This window comes from Scyliorhinus canicula, unplaced genomic scaffold, assembly GCF_902713615.1.
Source record: "Scyliorhinus canicula unplaced genomic scaffold, sScyCan1.1, whole genome shotgun sequence".
NCBI classification, from domain to species: Eukaryota; Metazoa; Chordata; class Chondrichthyes; order Carcharhiniformes; family Scyliorhinidae; genus Scyliorhinus; species Scyliorhinus canicula.
In genome coordinates, this window is record NW_024056011.1 from 229,045 (window position 1) to 253,375 (window position 24,331).

At 48.0% G+C, this 24,331-nt stretch overlaps 1 gene segment (V, D, J or C); it reads left to right on the forward strand.

Annotated features, from left to right (window-relative positions):
- The first annotated feature begins 2,667 nt into the window (after nucleotides 1–2,667).
- LOC119961500 overlaps nucleotides 2,668–24,331 on the forward strand; it is a 31,847-nt gene continuing 10,183 nt past the window's right edge. Inside the window, 2 exon segments of the C gene segment in view lie at nucleotides 2,668–2,782; nucleotides 2,911–3,279. Of these exon segments, the coding sequence occupies nucleotides 2,737–2,782; nucleotides 2,911–3,279 (415 nt within the window).

Sequence of the window (24,331 nt, forward strand, 5' to 3'; positions counted from 1 at the left end):
AATCATCAGGAATACCTCTAATCTGCTCTTGATGACCTCCAGCTCTTTAGTTCCCGATAGTCTCTGGTTGGAATTCATCCAGAAAATCTCGAAGGACCGAATGTATCAGTCTGACACAAGTTATAAAGGACCTGCTTTAATTTATGACGTAGTCAAGCACAAAAATTTAAATGTGGAACAGGATCTTTTAGGTCCATCTCTGGAAACATTCATCAATCCATTCACTGATTCCTCAATCAAAACATTTCAGGCATCCAACTATCATTCATCTCTGCATCAACGCAGTAATCCCTTTATTTTTCGACAGATGGTAGCGTCGTATTAATGTCATTGGATAAGGAATCCAACGGCCCGAGCTTATTCTGTGGGACCTCGGGCACAAATCCCATCATGCTTGGTGGTGGAATTTGAATTCAGTTCATAAATCTGGAATGCACACTAACCGTGACCATGAAGTCCCCGCTGCTTTACTGGTGAAGGAAACATGATATCCCTCCCTTGTCTACACGGGACTCCAGTCAGCCAGCAACATGTCTGAGTTCTAGAGTAATTAGGAGTAGGGAAGACATGGTGGTCTTTCCAGTGAGAACCACATTCCACGGAAGAATAAATGGAAAACATATAATTAGACATGTTTATCTGTTCCAAAATGTACTCTGTCTGATAGTCTGTTTGTATTTCTACCCACATGAGATATTGGGAGATCCTTAAGCCTGCTATTGTTGATAAGAGGGGCATGAAAAGCTGGATAACTCTCCTTTCTTTAGAGATGGGAACAGTTCACATAGGTTCACAAATTAAAACATTAAATGATCTCCAGTACTGTTGCTGGGTAGATTTGTTTATAAATAGTCCTCATTGACAATGTTACGAGTTTGAAGTTGGCTTGCAGCCAAGCGGTCAGTACTGAGGAAACAGATCAATGAAAAAAATCCAGATGCTTCCTGTAAACAACATTGAACATTCGAGCCTCCCTGACTGCAGGCGGCTGGATTGCTGCCAAATACTGTGTGGGGCAGATTAACCTGAATATGAATGGATTAAATGGGATTGATCCATTCAAACAATAAATGTTTCAGTCGCGCATGAAGTAAACGTTTTACATGGTGTTCCATCTAAGTAAATAATTTTCAGTGAATGTTTTGTTCACTCTCAGCTTAAACCCGATCGGAAAATAGGAAACTGACGCGATGTTATTTAATTTATATTAGTTCTGAGTAAAGGGCACTATAGTTATTAAAGTCCGTTTGTTAAGAAGCTAATAAAGTGAGAGTGAGTGGTGTTGATGGACACAATGCACAAGCCGTACAAGATGAATACAATTGCGAAAAAGGAAATTTAAAAAATAATAATGAAAATGCCTTGAAGCTGCCGGAATTCCTGGGACATTATCCGAGTTGTTCGCTTCGTTTAAACGGAGGAGCCTCTTATACCCGATTAGCACTGTGCAGTTTAATTTTTGCTGATTGCCATGATTTAACAGTCCCTCTCATTGCTGCCAACGAGTGGAGAATTGACCAGTTCATAACCTGCTTCAGTGTAAGTTAAAATATTTATTCTTGTGATATTGTGTAATATGCCGCAAAGTCCTGATATCCTGTGTTACCAACACGAGTGAATGTTAGACAACCGGTGGGCCAATAAAATTAGCGGCAACGATTTGGATGCTGAAGGATAATTTTGCTGATCGCAGTGTCCGTTCCGATTCATTAACTTCTTTGTCAAATGTTAATGTCAATTTAATGTTTCTCTGTCAACTCACTGTTGAATTATCAGGCAAGCGGCTTCTTTTACCGCTAATGTTTACAGGACTGTCTGAGGCTCAGCGGCAAAATGTGAGAAGAAACAAACATTGAACATACAGTGGAGGAGGAGGCCATTCGGCCCATCGAGTCTGCACCGACCCATTTAAGCCCTAATTCCACCCTATCCGCTTAACCCTACGTAATGCGTAATTTTGGTCACTAAGGGAAATTTATCATGGCCACTCACCAAATCTCCACGTCTTTGAACTGTGGGAGGAAACCGGAGCACCCTGAGGAAACCCGCGCAGACCCAGGGAGAACGTAAAGACTCCGTACAAACAGTGACCCAGCGAGGAATCGAACTTGGGACCCTGGTGCTGTGAAACCACAGTGCTATCCCCTTGTGTAATAAACTAAATTATGTAGTGCTTGTCATCCACATTGTAAATAGAAGCACTTTGTTCATCCTTGGCATTTAGTTACCTAAATCGATATCAAGTCCTCTGATAGATAATACGTTATTGTTGTTTTGGGGTAAAGACGCTTGCAAATCAGACTGACAGGGTATTTTTCCCGTGTTCATGTATTGTTTAATCCTTTATGTTAATTCCCCTGAGAATAACAGAAATTAAGGGATTTGATTTAAAACATTTTTTTCTACAATTAACAGATTCTCAATTTCTTTTTGCCACAAGAATAAATGGAGACATCACAATGAATACATTCAGACAACCAACTATCCGATACAGATAAATGTTAATTTTAATAATAACCTACAGTAAATCTCTGGGTCCATTCTGTTGGGGGTGTGGAAGGTGGGACGTGGATCCAGTCGCCGCCTCCAACAGGGAATCAACAGGCGGCGCCTGGAAAGCCGCCCCCTTCTGCCGGGTATTTAAATGCCGCTCACTGGGACCCGAATCCAACAGTCCGGGAGCTGGTTTGTTCACTGACTTCCTGACACAATAATTTCCCCCAAGTGACCAGAAGGATGAGGTGGGCCATTTCTCTCAGTTCGTTGCTGACTTTCTTATCCCGTGAGTAGTTTTTATTGTCCAAGTCTCTCACTGTTACTGTCTCAGTGTTAGTCTCTCTCTGGAATGTCCCACAGTCACCAATCATTTCACCAGCATTAATCCTCGGGCTTTTTGATATATTTTTACAGGTGTCCAGTCGGATGTTGTGTTGACTCAGCCAGAGGCAGAGACCGGGCGTCCCGGAGGCTCCCTGAGACTGACCTGTAAAACCAGCGGCTTCAGTCTTGGCAGCTACTTCATGTACTGGGTCCGCCAGGCTCCCGGACAGGGGCTGGAGTGGCTGGTTTGGTACGGTAGTTCATCCAGCAACTATGCCCCAGCAATCAAGGATCGATTTACTGCGTCCAAAGACACGTCAAATAACATCTTCTCATTGCTTATGACGAGCATGGAGACCGAAGACACCGCCATCTATTACTGTGCAGGGTACATGTATCAGGGGCTGGGCCACACCATCGGCTACTGGGGACAAGGCACCATGGTGACGGTGACTGCAGGTAAAACCATTCAATTATTTACTCACAGTTTTACTTCAGAATTTGTTCTTTTTTTTCTATTTTAACGATTAATCCGTTCACTGGTATGTCGGTTTGGTGGATTCTGTTTTGAAATTTTGTTCCAATTTTTATGTGATTCTGCTGAAAAAGGTTATCGAATTACTCTGTCTCATGACAATAGGTTCTGCTGAGGGATTTAGTCCCTATTTGTTGTGATTGAATGAGTATTTTCTGAGGATACAATGTGGCTGGGTTACTTTAAATATCTTTTTTTTAAAATAATTTTTATTGAAAAATGTTGATTTTATACAACATTGACGCACCTCAGTAAAATACCGAAAATAACAATAATATTAACAATCATATACATTCGCCCCACCTCCATGAACAACACAGCATTTTAACAACAACGCAAATTAACACACTATAAAGTTACAGAATAAACACTACAATAATGCACCCCCCCCCACCCCCCCCCCCCCCCCCCCCCACCCCCCCGGGTTGCTGCTGCTATTGACCAAGATACCTATCTCTGAGCCAGGAAGTCCAGAAAAGGCTGGCATCGTTTATAGAACCCTTGTATTGATCCTCTCAGGGAAAATTTGACCTTTTCCAATTTTATAAATCCCGCCATGTCACTGATCCAGGTCTCCACACTTGGGGGCCTCGCATCCTTCCATTGTAACAGAATCCTTCAACCGGCTACTAGGGACGCAAAGGCCAGGACACCGGCCTCTTTCGCCTCCTGCACTCCCGGCTCTACCGCAACTCCAAAAGTTGCGAGTCCACACCCTGGTTTGACCCTGGATCCAACCACCCTCGACACCGTCCCCGCCACCCCCTTCCAGAATTCTTCCAGTGCTGGGCATGCCCAGAACATATGGGCGTGGTTCGCTGGACTCCCCGAACATCTGGTGCACCTGTCCTCACCCCCAAAGAACCTACTCATCCTAGTCCCGGACATGTGGGCCCGGTGCAGCACCTTAAATTGGATGAGGCTAAGCCTCGCACACGAGGAGGAAGAGTTGACTCTCTCCAAGGCATCCGCCCAAGTCCCGTCCTCTATCTGCTCCCCGAGTTCCTCCTCCCATTTAGCCTTCAGCTCCTCCACTGACGACTCCTCCACCTCCTGCATTACCTTATAGATGCCAGACTCCTTCCCCTCTCCTACCCACACCCCCGAAAGCAATCTGTCCATCGTCCCCTGCGAGGGCAGCAAAGGGAATCCCTCTACCTGTCGCCTAGCAAACGCCTTTACCTGCAGGTATCTGAACATGTTCCCTTGGGGAAGGCCAAATTTATCTTCCAGTTCCCCAAGGCCCGCAAACCTCCCGCCAATAAACAGGTCCCTCAATTTGCTGATGCCCGCCCTTTGCCAGCCCCTGAATCCCCATCCGTGTTCCCCAGGATGAACCTATAGTTGCCACCCAGTGGAGCCTCCATCGAGCCCCCTGTTTCCCCCCCGATGCCGTCTCCACTGTCCCCAGATTATTAGGGTCGCCACCACCACCAGTCTTGTGGTAAACCTCTTAGGGGAGAGCGGCAACGGTGCCATTACCATGGCACCCAGGCTCGCACCTCTACATGACGCCATCTCCATTCTTTTCCACGCTGCCCCTCCCCCCTCCATCACCCATTTACGCACCATTGACACATTGGCTGCTCAATAGCACCCCAGAAGGTTGGGCAGCGCCAGCCCGCCTCTATCCCTCCCTCGCTCCAGGAACACCCTCTTCACTCTCGGAGTCCCATGTGCCCACACAAAGCTCAGAATACTGTTGGTCACTCTCCTAAAGAAGGCCCTGGGGATAAATATGGGAAGGCACTTAAGAAGGAACAAGAACCTCGGAAGCACCGTCATTTTGACGGACTGTACCCTCCCCGCCAACGACAATGGAAGCATGTCCCACCTCCTGAACTCCTCCTCCATCTGATCTACCAGTCTGGTGAAGTTATGCTTGTGAAGAGTCCCCCAGTCCCTGGCCACCTGCACCCCCAGGTACCTAAAGCTCTCCCCTGCCCGCCTAAGCGGGAGCCTACCAATTCCTTCCTCCTGGTCTCCAGGGTGCACCACAAACACCTCGTTCTTGCCTAACTTTAATTTATAACCTGAAAAGGTCCCAAACTCGGCTAGCAACTCCATCACTCCTGGCATCCCTCCCACCGGGTCCGCCACATACTGTAACAGGTCGTTGGCATACAACGACACCCTATGTTCCTCTCCACCTCGCACCAAGCCTCTCCACCTCTCTGAATCTCTCAACGCCATCGCCAGCGGCTCGACTACCAGTGAAAACAACAAGGGGGACAGAGAGCAACCCTGCCTGGTCCCTCGGTAAAGCCAGAAGTACTCCGACCTCCTCCTATTCGTGGCCACGCACGCCATCGGGGCCTCATATAGCAGCCTTACCCATCTAATGAACCCTTCACCAAATCCAAACCTCCCCAACACCTCCCATAAGTACCCCCACTCCACTCTATCGAAGGCCTTCTCCGGATCCAGCGCCACCACTATCTCTGCCTCCCCCTCAATCGCCGGCATCATGATGACATTCAACAATCTCCGCACATTCGTGTTCAGCTGCCGTCACTTCACAAAACCTGTCTGGTCCTCGTGTACAACCCTTGGCACACAGTCCTCTATCCTGGTGGCCAGGATTTTTGCCAGCACCTTAGCGTCCACGTTGAGGAGAGATATGGGCCTGTATGAACCACACTGCTGGGGGTCCTTGTCGTTCTTTAAAATTAACGAGATCAGCGCCCGCGGCTTCGTCAGGGGCAAAGTCCCCCCTTCCCACGCTTCGTTGAGTGTCTGCACCAGCAAGGGGCCCACTAGGTCCACAAACTTTTTATAAAATTCCACCGGGAACCAATCCGGCCCCGGTGCCTTCCCTGACTGCATCTGCCCGATCCCGTTGACTAGCTCCTCCAGCTCAATCGGCGCACCCAGCCCCGCCACCTTCTCCTCCTGCACCTTCGGGAAAGAAAGCCTGTCAAGGAACCTCTCCATTCCCCTCCTCTCCCCCGTTGGCTCCGACCGGTACAGTTCCCCGTAAAAGCCCTTGAAGACCTCATTCACCTCTACCCCCTTCCGTACCACATTCCCACTCTTGTCTCTCACTCCAGCAATCTCCTTAGCTGCATCCCGCTTACGGAGCTGATGTGCCAGCATCCTACTCGCCTTTTCACCACGCTCGTACACTGCCCCTTGTGCCTTCCTCCACTGTGCCTCCGCCTTTCTAGTGGTCAGAAAATCAAATTTAGCCTGCAGGCTGTGCCTCTCCCCCAACAGTCCCTCCTCGGGTGCCTCTGCATACCTCCTGTCCACCTCCAGCATCTTTCCCACCAGTCTATCCCTCTCACTCCTCTCGCTCCTCTCCCTGTGTGCCCGGATGGATATCAGCTCCCCACGAATTACTGCCTTCAGGGCTTCCCAGACCATCCCCACCTGAACCTCCCCCGTATCATTCACCTCAAGGTACCCCTCAATACTTGCCCGGACCCTCCTACACACCTCGTCCTCCGCCAACAACCCCACATCCAACCGCCACAACGGACTTTGGATCTCCCCCATCTCCAACTCTATCCAATGTGGAGCGTGGTCGGAGATTGCAATGGCCGAATACTCGGCCTCCTCCACTCTCAGAATCAGTCCCCTACTCACCACAAAGAAATCTATCCATGAGTAGACCCTATGTACGTGGGAGAAGAAAGAGTACTCGCTTGCCCTCGGCCTCACAAACCTCCATGGATCCACTCCACCCATCTGATCCATAAACTCTCTCAGTACCTTGGCCGCCGCCGGCCTCCTACCCGTCCTAGAGCTGGACCGATCCAGTGAAGGATCCAACACCGTATTAAAGTCCCCCCTATGATCAGACCTCCCGCCTCCAGATCCGGGATCCGTCCCAACTTACGCCTCATAAAGCCCGCATCGTCCCTATTTGGGGCATACACACTAGCCAGTACCACCTTCTCTCCTTGTAGCCTGCCCCTAACCATAACATACCTTCCCCCCCCCCCTTATCCGCCACCACCTCCGATGCCTCAAACAACACATTTTTCCCCACCAGAATCGCCACTCCCCGGTTCTTCACATCCAACCCAGAGTGGAAAACCTGCCCCACCCATCCCTTCCTCAGGCGGACCTGGTGGTTATCCTGAAGCATTGCCACATCTGCCTTTAGCCCCTTCAGGTGATCCAGTACCCTTGACCGCTTCACCGGCCCATTCAACCCTCTCACATTCCAGGTGACCAACCGGATCAGAGGGCGTCCCGCCCCCATCCCCCATCGGCTAGCCATAGCCCGTCGACTGCCCGCCCCAGGCCAGCACCCCCTGCCCGACCCCGTCCCCATTGCGACAACCCCTCACCTCTGTCCCCCAGCCCCCACCAGCTCCTTCTTGACCCTACCAGCAGCAACCCGGTATTCCCCTTCCCCCCCCCCCCTCCCCCCCCCCCAGGCTAGGAACCCTCCCAGCCGCGAACCATCCTCCATTGTACTTCCGTGGGTCAGCTAACTTCTGCTGACCCCAGAAACTCCCGCCAATAGCCCGAAACTCCCGAAGTGGGATTTTACTTTAAATATCTGATGTCTATCAAACAGTTTGGCTGCTCTGCAATGTTTAATCACGGTGACATATAGTGGCTGCAAATGTTATGATCTCCTGCACAAGTGTTAGAAATCGAACCCAATATTAACAAAATATGCTAAAGTTTATGTATTAATTCATTGAACATTTTCCGCTTACTCAAAATGATGATACTTCTTCAATTGTTTTCTGCTCAGTTTAACTATTCATTCACTTGATGGCAGGCGCGTTTGGTGAACACTGGATTGATATTTTCTTGAAATGCTTTATAATTCTGTTGAAAGTGTTTGCAGAATTGAGCTGCTTCTCCACGAAAGAGTTTCAGCCACTCAGTGATGCGGTTTAGTGTTTTTTAGCTGAAGAAATTGTGTCTGGCTAACTTTGAATAAGTAAAATCTGCCAAACAGCTGTGGTTTCCGCATTGTTTAAACTCGGTGACACTGAGCGGTTGCACTTTTTGTGATTGAATTAAAAAAATTTAAGCGTTTGAAACTGCTTGACGCATGATTGCAGGCAGAACATGTAGGGTTGTAGAGCTTTTTAAAAAAGTTAGAATTGCCTGAAATTGTTTTAATAATATAATACTGATTCGACAGCAGTGTTCAGTTACACAAGAGATTTTAAATTATTTTTTATATCCCTGATTACGTTTGCAGTTACTTCAATAGAAGTTTAACATTGCAGTTTGACAATTTTTGTATCCGGTTATTATATTATTTCTGTGCAGCCGCAACAATTTGATTCCTTCAATTACTTTTGCAGTTGGCTAGTGAAATAATTGTGACTAATCTAATCATATAGAGTTTTCTGCGATCTGGAAGTCGCTGGCAATGAAGGAATTGTATATATGATTTAATTTGAATTGCAGGAATGTTCAGACTGCACGGGACTGGAGTTTGACAAGTAAAAGCTCGAAATTCAAAAAATTAATTTAATTATAAAAGGCGAATGTTAGCTTTGCAATAAATAACATCAATTTGCGCATAGCTGTACTATACACAGGGCATAATTATACTGAAAATAAATGACAGAATACATAGAAGAACAGCTTTTATCTGAGCCTCATTCTTATTTCGATGAAGTATTAAATTGAACAACATCATTTCTGCTACATTTGCTCATTACGTTTCGAAGGATCAAAGTGAATAGTTTTAACTATGTTTTATACTGATTTATTTGGATCTGCTTTCATGAAGCAATAGATTTAATAATTAAGTTCCAGGGATTGTCTGAGTTATTAAACCTCGGAAGCACTTTCATTGATCACAAACTGCCAGGGACTTTATTTATTTATTGATATATAGTTTGAGTTACAACAGTTGTAAACTCGGGAGACCCGCTTTAACAAATAGATGATGCAACACCTAACCCCACCTATCCCCTCAACTCAGAAGGACAGTTTTCGCGATGTCAGCCCAGTTGAAAGTGTTTGAAATATTGTACTCGAAGATTTATAATGTGAATAATACTTTGTGAATAGGTGGAATTCAAAATGTATCATTGCGTTCAGGAATATGCATGTTTAATATTTTGTGGGTTAAAACAGGGCAGTTAAAAACAAACAAGTATAGTATTAAAATGTTATTTGTTTTAAGTAAAAATATTGTACATGTCTGAATGTTTCCATACAGTTGTTTTATGCTTATTGTTTAGCATCGATTAAACCCAGATGAAATAACAATTTTCAAGGGAGGAGCTAGTGTTGAATTATAGAAAATCATTATTTATTATTTTTATTATAGAGTGCACATTACCTCACTAGACAACTAAATGACAATGAATAACAACATACTATACAATAATAGTGCTAACTAATTAAACATTAAGGACAATTGACAGTTGAGCTTTTAGAGAACTTTTGATTGTATCCAAAACGAATTTAGAAAACAATCTATATATTAACTAAGGCCGATGAGGATTTCACCTCAATTATTGTGTTGATTACATTTAATAAAGAAATTAGATCAAATCAGCTAATCGGTTTTCAATGTGAATATCTCCTATTTTTTAAATTTCCCATCATTAGATCTCTGTCACTGACATTAAACTACCCTCAGTCCGTTATATTTGATGTTCTCATTTTCAGCGAAAATACATTTTGCACAGTTCAGAGAGACAGAGAGAAAATGTTGAAAGGCGAAGAGAGTTTTGAGATTAATATCAGTTTAATTTCAAAGAGGTTACTGAATTGTTGTCGTAATTTTACCATTAATAAATTAGAATCAAACAACTTGACTAATTCATTCCCTTGTATTTCAGGGAATAGAATTTAGAACAGTACAGCACAGAACAGGCCCTTCGGCCCTCGATGTTGTGCCGAGCAATGATCACCCTACTTAAACCCACGTAACCCGTATACTCGTAACCCAACAATCCCCCCATTAACCTTACACTACGGGCAATTTAGCATGGCCAATCCACCTAACCCGCACATCGTTGGACTGTGGGAGGAAACCGGAGCACCCGGAGGAAACCCACGCACACACGGGGAGGACCTGCAGACTCCACACAGACAGTGACCCAGCCGGGAATCAAACCTGGGACCCTGGAGCTGTGAAGCATTGATGCTAACCACCATGCTACCGTGAGGCCCCTTTTTTTTTTTTTACCAGCCCTTGGAAAGAGCACCCCACTTAAACCTATGCCTCCAATGCTATCCCCATAACCCAGCAACCCCACCTAACCTTTTATGGACACTAGGGTAATTTAGCATGTTCAATCCACTGAACCTGCACACCTTTGGATTGTGGGAGGAAGCCCCCACACACATCGGGACAAAGTGCAAACCTGACAGTCACCTGGGGCCGGAATTGAACCCGGGTCCCTGGAGCTGTGAGGCAGCCTTGAAGGGCTGAATGGCCTATCCAGACAGAACCAGACTTTTGGTTAAAGGTGAGCTCTTCACTGGGGTGACATTTAGAAGTCAGAGCAGGCCTAAAAATTAAGAAATTTATGATCAAGAACTAATTAGCTCCATAAAGCAAACACAAGAATGCACAGTCATTTAATCAAACAGTGTAGTTCGATGTATTTCTTTAAAAAACCTTGCATTCGTGAAAAAATGTGAAAATGTTTTACTTTTGTTTGACGAGGAACCTCAGAACTCATATCCATGCCCAGATTGTTGACAAACCCCCAGACAGACTGGAGGAGATCTGGCAACTTTTTAACCAGTGATGTGTCTAGCCTTTGCATGTTAGAATGTTAATGCAGAGGGAGATTGTTTATCTTTTATTCCGTGCTGAGCGATCCTTGTTCTATTTAATGGGACAGTGAAGGGGAAAAAAGTAGTCTGTATCTTATTTATTTTTTTCAAGAAACTATTTTATTGAGGTATTTTAGGCATAAAGGAAAAGTGACATTGTATAGTACAAACAAATAAGTCAAGCCACAAATTAAACATAGTGCAAACCACAGGCTCTGTTCACGCAAAGGACCGGCCTCAATATCCCCCTACTCTACACTACCATATCCCACCCCCCCCCCCCCCCCCCCCCCCCACCCCCAACCCCTGCTGACGCTTAATTCTCTGCGAATAAGTCAATAAATGGCTGCCACGTTCGGGCAAACCCAATAGCGAACCTCCTCAAGGCGAACTTGACTTTCTCTTGGCAGAGAAAGCTCGCCATGTCCGATAAGCCATACCTCAGCCCTCGGGGGCTTTGAGTCCCTCCATGCTAACAGTATTCGTCGCCGGGCAACCAGGGAAGCAAAGGCCAGAACGTCGGCCTCTCTCTCTTCTTGGACTCCCGGGTTCTCCAAAACCCCAAAGATTGCCTCAGGACTCATTACCACCCCATTTTCAATACCCAGGACATGCCATCTGTGAATCCCTGTCAGTACCCCCTGCATTTAGGGCACGACCAGAACACGTATACATGGTTAGCCGGCGCATCTAGCACACTTGTCGTCCAGCCCAAAAGAATTTGCTAATCTGGGACACCGTCATGGGGCCCGATGCACAAGCTTAAACTAGATCAGCTGAGCCTGGCGCGTGTTGCGGTCGTGATTATTCTGCTTAGGGCTTCTGCCCAAATCCGTCCTCTATCTCCCCCCACCCCCACCCCCTCCCCCGAGCTCTTCTTTCCACTTAAGCATCAGGTCTCGGTCTGCATATCCTTAGCTCCCATTAGTTCCTTGTAGACGTCTGAGACTCTATCCTCTCCCACCTATCCCCGGGAAACTACCATTCCTGCCTCACCCTTCGGACGGGAGATGTGGGAAAGATGGCACCAGTCCTGCGTACGAAATCCCGCACCTGTAAGTATCTAAAATCGTTCCCTCTCCGGCAGCCCAAACTTCTCCTCATGCTCAGAAAGCTCCCTTCCAGGAACAGATCCCCCATCCTCACAATCCCCGCTCTCCTCCACAGTCAATACCACCCGTCCATGTTCCCCGTGGTAATCGGTGGTTCCCGCAGATTGGGGTCCACACCGATGCTCTTACCTCCGCTACATGCCTAAGAGCTGACACCACTATCGAGCTTGTGGAGTACTGTGCAGCGGAAATGACAGAGACGCCGTTACCAGGGCTGCTAAACTGGTGCTCCTGCATGAAGCAGCCTCCATTTGCTCCCAAACCGACGCCGCACACACCATCCATTCCCTTATCATCGCTATGTTGGCCGCCCAGTAATAGTTGCTGAAGATCGGCAAAGCCAGCCCTCCGTTCTCGTCTGTTCCTTTCAAGCATCACCCTCTTCACCCACGGAGACTTCCCTGCCCATGCAAATCACAGGATAATTTTATTCAGCCTCTTGAAGAAGGACCACAGAATAAAGATGGGGAGACATTGAAAAACAAACAAGAACCGTGGGAGAATCGTCATCTTAACTGTCTGCACCCTCTCCGCCAATGACAACGGGAGCACATCCCATCTCTGGACCTTCTCCCTCACTCGTTCTACCAGTCGGGACAGGTTGAGCTTTGCAACTTGCCCCTGTCCCGTGCCACCAGAATCCCCAAATATGGAAACTCTCTGCCACTAGCCTGAACGGAACCCCTTCAGCCTACTCTCCTGCTCCCTCGCCTGAAATACAAACAACTCACTCTAAGGCATGTTCAGTTTGTATCCGGAGAACTGGCCAAATTCCCTCAGGATTGACATCATACCGTCCATTCCCACCATTGGCTCCGATACATATAACAGCAGATTATCTGCGAACCGCGAGACTCTATGTTCCACTACCCCCCGGACCAGACCAGCACTTTCCAGCACCTAGTGCAATTGACAGCGGCTCTATGGCCAGCGCAAACAGCAGTGGGGAGAGAGGGCAGCCCTCTCTTGTCCCATGGTGCAGTGTTAAGTAGTCCGATGTCGTCCTGTTCGTCCTTACACTCGCCCCCGGGGCCTGATATGATAGCCGAACCCAGTTGATGAACCCCCCCACCCCTCCCCCCGGAACCTGAACCGTCCTAGTACCTCCCACAGATAATCCCACTCGACCCGGTCAAAAGCCTTTTCAGCATCCATGGCTGCCACTATCTCTACCTGCCTACACTCTGGGGGCATCGTAATCACGTTGAGCAGCCTTCTTAGGTTGGCCACCAGCTGCCTCCCCTTTACAAACCAGGTTTGGTCCTCCACAATTACATCCGGTACACAGTCTTCAATTCTAGTCGCCAAGATCTTGGCCAGTAACTTGGGGTCTACGTTGAAGAAAGAGATAGGCCTGTATGACCTACAAGCTTCCGGGTCCTTATCCAGTTTCAGAATAAGGAGATGGTGGCCTGCGACATCATCGGGAGTAAACGCCCACTGTCTCTTGCCTCGTTAAAAACCCTGACGAGTACCGGCCCCACTATCCTGGCAATTGTTTTGTAAAACTCCACCGGATACTCGTCCGGCCCCAGGGCTTTACCCGACTGCTTGACTTTCAGGCCCCCCAAAACCTCTTTGATCCTGACGAGAGCCCCAGTCCGTCCACCAACCCCTTTCCCACTCTTGGAAAGGTCAGTCCATCTAGGAATCGCCTCATCCCACCCGGTTCCCCGGGGGATTCCGAAGTCTACAGCTTCCTATAAAAGTCCCTAAAGACCTTGTTCAGCCCTGCTGGGTCACCCACTAGATTATCGTCCCCATCCACTACTCTCCCTTTTTCCCGAGCCGCTTCCCTCTTCCTTAGTTGTTGCACAAGCATTCTGCTGGCTTTCTCCCCGTGCTCATAAATCGTGCATTTTACCTTTCTAAGCTGCTCTACAGCCTTCTCTGTAGTCAGCACCCCAAATTCCCGCTGCAGCCTCTGCCGTTTCCTGAGTAACTCTGGCCTCGGGGATTCCGCATACTCCTGTCCGTCCATAGAATTTTCTTAATCAGTCGGTCCGTCTCTGCACTGTCTGCCCTGTCCCTGTAAGCCCGGAGTGAAATCAGCTCCCCTCTCACCACTGCCTTCAGTGCCTCCCAGAGCACCACTGCCAAGACATCTCCAATATTGTTCACCTGCACGTAATTCTGCATGCATTTCTTCAGCCTCTCACACACCGTCTCAACCGCGAGTAATCCAACTTCCAGCCTCCATGGTGGGCGCTGAAAGCTGTCCCTACAAAACTGCAGGTCTATCCAGTGCGGAGCATGGTCCGCTACGGCAATTGCCGAATATTCTGCCCCCACCATTCCAGCCAGCAGGTCCCTACTCACAACAAATTCTTCAATTCGGAAATACACCTTGTGGAAGTGGGAGTAGTACGAGACCTCCCTCGCCATTGGCCAGCTAAATCTCCACAGATCTGCTTCCCCCGTTTGCTCCATGAACCCTCTCAGTTCGTTTGCCATCGCTGGCAACCTGCCCGTTCTTGAACATGACCAGTCCAGGATCGGGTCTAGGACTGTGTTAAATTCCCCGCCCATGATCAGCTTACGCGAGTCCAAGTCGGGGATCTTCCCTAGCATCATCCTAATAACATCCACATCGTCCCAATTAGGGGCATACACACTAACCAGGACTACTCTCACCCCTTCGAGCTTACCCCTCACCATAACGAACCTGCCACCCCCATCCACGACGGTGCCCTCCACCTCAAATTTATTACCACCCTTTTTTTAATCAACACCACCTCGTCTTAGAATCAAGCCCCGAATGAAAGACCTGACTGACCCAGCCCTTCCTTCACCTAACCTGGACTGCCACTTTCAGGTGCATCTCCTGCAACAAGACTATGCCAGCCTTCAGAACTCGCAGAAGCGCAAACACATGTGCCCTCTTGACTGGCCCGTTTAACCCTCTAACATTCCAGGTGATCAGCCTGGTTGGGGGGCACTTCGGCCCCCCCTTTGCCGATCAGCGATCCCCTTTCCTTGGCCAGCCCACCAGCCATGTGTCACGCTTCATCTAGCCCGTCTCCTGACCGGCTCCTCCCATGACCTCCTCACTGTTGCCAAGCCCAGTTTCAATTCCAATCAGCAGAACGACTCCCCCCCCCCCCCCCCCCCCCCCCCCCAGCAACACCATCCTGCTCTGATCTAACTATATGCACATACCCACCTGGCTTCCGTTGACTAGCCCAACTCAGCGAGTCTGGGACTCCTAGCCTCAGCGCCAGCGCGTCTCCCACCCATTGTTCCCAGTCACCCCTCCCCTGATCCATCCATACCATCTCCCCAGATCAGCCCTACTTAAGCAAACACTCTATACAATACAGTAACAACCCCCCACAATAGCACAATTCAAGTTAAACAAAAAAAAAGATAGGAAATAATAGGCACTCTCAACCCTTTACCGCCAGACACAGAAAACGATTGCACAAAGTTCCCCTGAAGCATCCATCTTAACCCAACCCTTTTGACTGTTTTCATTATTATTCCCCACCCCCCAGCCAAACTCCAGCTAATCAAAGAGACTAAAAAGGAAACATTCAGGTAAACCACGCAAAAAGCACGCAAACAAAACATAACTATTATCTTCCAACACCCTAAAAAGGACGAAAAAAGAAACGACAAAAACGGACCCAAACATGCAGGCAATTTTCAAAACGGGAGAAAAACCACATATACTTAAAAGTTCTAACATGAGTCCAAACGTCCTCAGCTCAGGGCCAGCCCTTGCTTCTTAACGAAGTCAATCGCCTCCTCGGTTTCCTCGAAATAGTAGTGCTGACCCTCATACGTAACTCACAGTCGCGCCGAAAAAAGCAGCCTGAATTTGACCTTGTTTTTATACAATATCTCCTTCACCTGCCTGTCACCTCCCCTCCTCCTGGCCACCTCAGCATTCAAATCTTGGTCAACACGCAGGGTGGTGTTGTCCCAAGTACAGCTTTGTGTGCTCTTTGCCCATTGCAGCACCCGTTCCCTGTCCAGGTACCTGTGAAAGTGTACCACCGTCGCTCGTGGGGGACCCCCTCGTCGCGGCTGCCTCACCTGCACTCTGTGGGCCCTGTCCACCACCGGCGGGTGAGGGAAAACCTCGTTCCCCAGCAACTTCTGAAACATACCCTCCACATCGGTTGCAGCGTCCAGCCCTTCTGCTCCCTCCGGGAGGCGCACGATTCTCACGTTCTGCCGGAGATATCTGTTGTCCAGTTCCTCCAGCCTTTCCAGAAGCACTTTTTGCTGCTCACTCAACCTCCGAATCTCCACATCCGCCACCGTTTGAAAGTCAGCCTGCTCCTCCACTGACTTCTCCAAATGCTGGAGCTTCTCAGCCTGATCATCCAGCCTTTTTCCCATCCGGTCAATCGACTTGTGTAGCGGCTCCAAGTTGTCACGCTTCAGAGCCAAAAGGCCCTCCTGCATAGTCTGCAGCAGCTGCTCCATTGTGGGTTGGGCTGTCGGCTCCTTGCTCTGAACATCAGCCATACTGGTCCCTCTCACAGCCTCCACTGTGCCCTTACTCGACCACTTTGTCTGCTGTTTACGGTCACTCCGGCGTCTAAGGTCCATATAATTCTGTATGGGTCCTGTGCCTGAGTACTATTACTTTCCAGCTCCGCGCTCAAAAGCGCAAAAAAGTCGGGTGGAAAGGTCCAAAAGTCCAACCGAAACGGCCACCGTGCGACCTAATCCCTCATAGTCGCCACCGGAAGTCCCAGTCTGAATCTTAATTTTAATCTTAATAGGGGATGTTAGAGTCGCTGGTTCGACCAAAATTTGTTGTCTATGATTAATTGTCTCTTGGGAAAGTGTTAATGTGAAGCATCCTTGAATAGCTGCAGCTCATGTGTTGTAGGTACACCCACAGTACTGTTGGGGAGGGAGCTCTAGCATTTTGACCCAGTGACAGTAAAGGGACGGCAGTGTAGTTTCAAGTCAGGATTGTGTGTGGCTTGGAAGGAAACGTGCAGGTCTTGGAGTTCCCATGCATCTGCTGGCCTTGTCCTTCTAGGTGGCAGAGGTTGCAGGTTTGGAAGGTGCTTTCTATTGAGTCTCGGAGAGTTGCTGCAGTGCATCTTTTATGTCATACACACGTCTGCCTCTGTTTGTCCGTGATGGAGGGTGTGAATGTTTAAGCTGGAGATTGGGTGCTAATTTGGCGAGAGGTTATGTCCTGAACAGTGTTGATTTATTGATATTTTTTCGAGTTTCACGCATTGAAGCACGTCGCAATTCTTCAATCACAGGACTGACTTGGAGATGGTGACATGCCTTTCGACATTAGGAATTGGATGGCTTGATACATGATTCCCAGCCTCTGACCGGCTTTTGTAGCTACAGCATTTATAGCAAAACTGGATTGAACCCTTCCGTGGGCACACTTGATGGGATAATTTGGAATATGTTTTATTTAATATCAATCCAGTGTTGTGCCCCCTGCCTTGCAGTGGGAGAAAGGAGCTTTTGGGGGAGGACTGAGGGATGAAAATGCCCTAAGCCTGACCTGAGAGCCTTTTCCCTGCAGAGGTCACGTAGACTGAATAAATATCGAACTGTGGAGCTATGAGCTATCGAGTCAGATATATGGAAATACATTGATCCATTGTTTGGTGAAATGACACACGTTAATTGATTTTTACAATATTTCTGGAAAATGAAAAATTTGAATGAAATGATTCTGTTGAAGCATTTTAAGCATCAGAAATTAATTGAATGTGAGTGATCTGAACTTCAGCACACTTTCAGAATAAATAGTATCCGGAAGTGAGAGTAATGCTCCAGAGAGCAACGTCTGTTCTGATCTGAGAGGAGGCTGCAAGTTATTTTCACAACTTAATGGACAATGAAGAGATTCCAGCTCCAAATAATCTTCCAAGATTCCGGCTCCAGAATAAACTACTAATAATAATAATCTTTATTGTCACAAGTAGGCTTCCATTAACACTGCAATGAAGTTACTGTGAAAATCCCCTGGTCACCACACTCCTGCACCTGTTCGGGTACACTGAAGGAGAATTCAGAATGCCCAATTCACCTAATGAAACGTCTTTCGGGACTTGTGGGAGGAAACCGGAGCACCCGAAGGAAACCCACGCAGACACGGGAGAATATGCAAACTCCGCACAGACAGTGACCCAAGCCCGAAATTCAACCTGGGACCCTGGCGCTGTGAAGTTATAGTGCTAACAACTGTGCTGCCGTGGTGCCCTGTGCGACTGAAAATCTTACATTGTTCAATTCGATTTTTTTTAAATCACAGTCCGGAATATACTGAGGTGTCAACCAATTGACCGACTCAGTCACGAGATAAAGCACAATGTCAGTGGACGACATTCCTATGAAAGATTTAAATGATTGTCCAACCTGTGGTCCGTGGGCCGGATTGTGTTCACTTAGTCACCGTCACTCACTGTGAGAGTGGATGCGAGTGTGTGTGAAGTGTGAGAGTAAGGGTGAAGTAAAGTATTTTAAACTGGGACTGCGCCAGACCGATACATACACACATTACACTCGCTCTCACTCACAGAAACTCACTCTCTCTCACACACACACATACACACAGACACACTCACCATCCCACACATACTGTCCCAATGTCGTTCTCACACACACAGGCGTACTCTCGCACTCACACACACAGTCCCACTCTCGCTCTCACATACACAGACGCGCTCTCGGTCTCACACACACAGACGCACTCTCTCACACAATGTCTCTCATGCACACATATCATCTCGCCCACATGCACACACAGATTCACTCTCAAACTCTGATACTCTCTCACACAGACACTCACAAGTACTCTCACAACCATTCTTTTTATGTATCTCTCACAGAGACATCCACATAATCATGTGCATGCGTGCGCGCACATATACACGGGGACACACACGTACTGTCAGACACATTCACACTCTCTATCACATACACACTCTCCGATACACGAGTGAGATTTACCGGCTTTGACATCAAGGCAGCATTTCAACGAGTGTAGTCTCAAGCAGCCCAAGCAAAAATTGAATCGATGGGAATCAAGGAAACAATCTCCACTGGTTGAAGTCCTAATAAGCATCAAGGTAGATGATTTCCATTGCTGGATGTCAATCGCCTCAATTCCAAGACATCACTGCAAGAGTTCCTCAGGGTAGTGTCCTACGCCAACCATCTTCTGCTTCTTCATCAATGACCTTTCTTCCATCATAAGGTCAAAAGTGGGGTTTCTCTGATGATTACACAATGTTCAGCACCATTTGCAACTGTGCGTTACTGAAAACATCTATGTATTAATAAAGCAAGATGGGACGATGTCCAGGCTCTGGCTGACAAGTGGTAAGTAACATTCACGTCACCCAACTGAAGGCAATGACGATCTCCAGAAAATACGGATCTAACCATCACCCATTGATATTCAATGGCATTGCCATCATTGAAACCCCCCATTATTAGCATCCTGGGGCTAATAGGGAACAGATGTGATCTGGACGAGCTGTATACATTTTGTGGCTCCAAGAAGAGTTCACAGGTAAGGAATCCTGCGGCAAGAAATTTAGCTCCTGTCCACCAACTAATAATTCACTGCAGAAGATGATCATGTTTCCTTCGGCAGCACCTTCCAAACTCACGACAGCTACCATCTGGACAAGATCAGCAGACACATGGGAACACCACCAACTGGAAGTTCCCTTCAAGCCACTGACAACTCTTACTTCGAAATATATCACCGTTCCTTCACGGTCGCTGCATCAAAATCCTGGAAATGCCGCCTGGACAACATCACATGGACTGAAATGGTTCAAGATGGAAGCTCCGCCACTGCTTCAAGGGCAATTAGGAATGGGAAATAAATGTTGGCCTCGCCTATGGCCTTCATCTAAGAATGAATAAAAACAACACACTCTCTCTGACACAATGTTCCAATATTCCCGTTTGTAAAATAAAAATCCATTCAGTTGCAGGAATATTTATTGTTCCAGTTCTGACTTATATTGTGAAAAATAAAATTACACCAGCAATAAAGTAGCTGCCCAGTGATCTACACTGCTGTCTGACTGTACACAGCCGGTGTTACTGAAAGTATTAAAGCAGCTGCCAGTGATCTACACTGCTGTCTGACTTTACACAGCCGGTGTTACTGACAGTATTAAAGCAGCTGCCCAGTGATCTACACTGCTGTCTGACTGTACACAGCCCGTGTTACTGACAGTATTAAAGCAGCTGCCCAGTGATCTACACTGCTGTCTGACTGTACACAGCCGGTATTACTGAAAGTATTAAAGCAGCTGCCCAGTGATCTACACTGCTGTCTGACTGTACACAGCCCGTGTTACTGAAAGTATTAAAGCAGCTGCCCAGTGATCTACACTGCGGTCTGACTGTACACAGCCGGTGTTACTGACAGTATTACAGCAGCTGCCCAGTGATCTACACTGCAGCCTGACTGTACACAGCCGGTGTTACTGAAAGCTGATCAATGTGGAGAATCAGGACAGGATGGATGGAGAGGAAGCGGAGGAGGTGGGCGTGGTGGAGCCGAATGGAGGAGCCCCCAGCTCGGCTGTGGACAACAGGCAACAGGAAGCTGAGGCTGAGCGGAAATTCATCCAGAGAAATAGCGTCCTGAAGGGCTGAGAGTACCTGGGAATGATCACACACCGACGGTTACTCGCCCTCGCTCATTCACTCGGCCTGACGCACCTCACTTACCCATTCTTACTCACTCACACCAATTCACTCATCATCACTCTCCCACATTCAGTCACCCACCCCCAGTAACCTACGCTCATTCAAATACCCTCATTCACATATATCCTTTCACCCTCCCTGACACACATTCACTTACCCACCATCACTCATCTACCCCCCCCCCGACACATTTTCACTCACCTACCATCACTCACAAAAGCTCACTCACCCACCCTCAGTCACTCACCTCACTCGGTGACACACTCTCACTTACTCAGCCTCATTCACCCACTCCCCTTGACACACCCTCACTCAACTACCATCAGTCACCCACCCTCACTCCCCCAGCGTCACTCACTCGCACTCCCTCACTCTCCCTTGCTCACCTACCCTCCCGCACGCACCCTTACTCACACACACACTCACCTTCTTTCAGCCATCCACAGTCACCCACTCTACATCATCAACACTCACTCATACACCATCATTCACTCAACCCTTACTCTCATGAACACACTCACCCATCCTCACTCAACATCACTCAGTCACCCTTATTGACTCACAACCTCACTCACTTTCCCTCACTCACCCACATTGGTTCACTCACCCAACCTCAATAATTCAGCCTCACAAACCCACTCATCCTCATTCAGTAACTCAGTCTAGCTGAATACCCACACTTACACACCTATCGTCACTTACTGACACGCTCACTCACCCAACCTCACTCACGCAATGTTACTCACTCACCGTCGCTCACTTAACTACCCTCAATGACCGACCATCACTCACCCTAGATAACCGACACTACCTCAGACACCTTCATACCCACCATCACTGGCTCATCCTCACTCACATACCCATCCTGACTCATTCACCCTCACTCTCACTGCTTCATTCTCAAAGCCTCTCTCATCAACACTCCCTCACGCGTCTTCACTCACATCCTCAGCCATCCCTATACAACTCCCTCACTCACGCAAGTTCCTTCAAAATCCCTCTCAGCCACCATTAGTCACGCACCGTCACACATCCACTTTATTTTACCCACTCTCACTCGCCCTCACTAAATCACTCTCACTCAGCCTCATAAGCTTACCGTCACTAATTCACGCTCACCCACCCTCATTCACCCACCATCATTCACCCTCACATGCTTACCCTCACTTACACACATCATTCATTGTTTAACCCTCCCTCACCCATCAATCACCAGCACACACACATCCTCGCCCATTCACCGGCACTAATTCTCCATCCCTGATTCAATTACTCACTCATCCTCTCTCACTCACACTCAATAAATCGGCGGGGAGTGTCTGCAACGAGAGAGAAAGAGAGAACTGGAGCGACACACGAGCACGAGTGGCGTCCGAATGTGGTTGCATGTGACGGGAGTGGCACGAGCTGAAGGAAAGTGCATTGAGCCGGGAGAGAACGCCGGGGTCGTGGAAACAGAAAACGAGGCAGGGGTAAGGGCAGAGATGGGGGTGGGGGAGAGCACTGAGATATGGGGGAATGGGTAGTGATGCGGCGGAAATCACAAAGGGAACGACAAAATAGCCGAGCTGGCAAAAAACAGAGCGCAGGGAAAATGTGCAGAGAGCAGGGGAAAGTCTGGAGAGTCAGTGGAAGTGCAGAGATCCAGAAGAAATCCCACTGAGCGAGTAATGAGCGAGAAGAATCCGGGTAAAGTGCACAGGGCTGTCGAAAAGCTCAAAGAGCTTGAAGAACATGCTAAGAACCGAGAAGACCTCCAAAGAACTGAGAAAAGTGAATGGCACAAAGAGCCAGAAGAAAGTGCCGAGAGACGAGAGACAGAGCAGAGATGTGGGGGAAAAGATAGAGAACCGGGGAAAAGAGGAGAGAGCTTTAAGAAAGTGAAGGGAACAGGCGAAAGGTGCAGAGATCCAGCAGGACCGCAGAGAGATGGGGGAACGCACAGAGAGCGCGGGGCGGGGCGGAGGGATTGCAGACAGCCCGTTCTCAGTGACAGGCGGAGTGTGGAGTTAACACCACAATCAGCACAGCCAGGATATTATTGAATGGGGGAGGAGGCTCGACGGGTCGAATAGCCTCCAGCAGCTGTTAATGTGGATGATCCTAAAATTAGAGAATGTTGCAATGACTCAAATTTGGAGATTAATTGCAATTGCGAAACTGTGCATTCTTAAGGTACTTTTGACGCAAAGTCACTATTCTGTGGTTTGGGGAGTGTGGGTAGTGAGGTGGAGAGAGGAGGGGCATCAGGCAGTTTGAACAAAGGGAATTTCCAAAACTGCAAAGATATAAATGAAGAGACAACTTCTTTCTCACAAAGTGCTGTTGATTGTGACGTACACAGCTCAGTTAGGTGGATTGTGACGTACATAGCTCAGTTAGCTGGATTGTGACGTACACAGGTCAGTTAGCTGGATTGTGACGTACACAGCTCAGTTAGCTGAATTTTGACGAACACAGGTCAGTTAGCTGGATTGTGACGTACACAGCTCAGTCAGCTGGAATGTGACGTACCCAGCTCAGTTAGCTGGATTGTGACGTACACAGCTCAGTTAGCTGGATTGTGACGTACACAGCTCAGTTAGCTGGATTGTGACGTACACAGCTCCGTTAGCTGGATTGTGACGGACACAGCTCAGTTAGCTGGATTGTGACGTACACAGCTCCGTTAGCTAGATTGTGACGTACACAGCTCAGTCAGCTGGATTGTGACGTACTCAGCTCAGTTAGCTGGATTGTGACGTACACAGCTCAGTTAGATGAATTTTGACGAACACAGGTCAGTTAGCTGGATTGTGACGTACACAGCTCAGTCAGCTGGAATGTGACGTACCCAGCTCAGTTAGCTGGATTGTGACGTACACAGCTCAGTTAGCTGGATTGAGACGTACACAGCTCAGTTAGCCGGATTGAGACGTACACAGCTCAGTTCGCTGGATTGTGACGTACATAGCTCAGTTAGCTGGATTGTGACGTAGACAGCTCCGTTAGCTGGATTGTGACGTACACAGCTCAGTTAGCTGGATTGTGACGTACACAGCTCCTTTAGCTGGATTGTGACGGACACAGCTCAGTTAGCTGGATTGTGACGTACACAGCTCCGTTAGCTAGATGGTGACGTACACGGCTCAGTCAGCTGGATTGTGACGTACTCAGCTCAGTTAGCTGGATTGTGACGTACACAGCTCAGTTAGCTGGATTGAGACGTACACAGCTCAGTCAGCTGGATTGTGACGTACACAGCTCAGTCAGCTGGATTGTTACGTACACAGCTCAGTTAGTTCGACTGTCATGTACACAGCTCAGTTAGCTGCATTGTGACATTTACAGCGTTGTTAGCTGGATTGCGACGTACACAGCTCAGTTAGCTGGATTGTGGCGTACGTAGCTCAGTTAGCTGGATTGTGACGTGCACTGCTCAATTAGCTGGATTGAGACGTACACAGCTCAGTTGGTTGGATTGTGACGT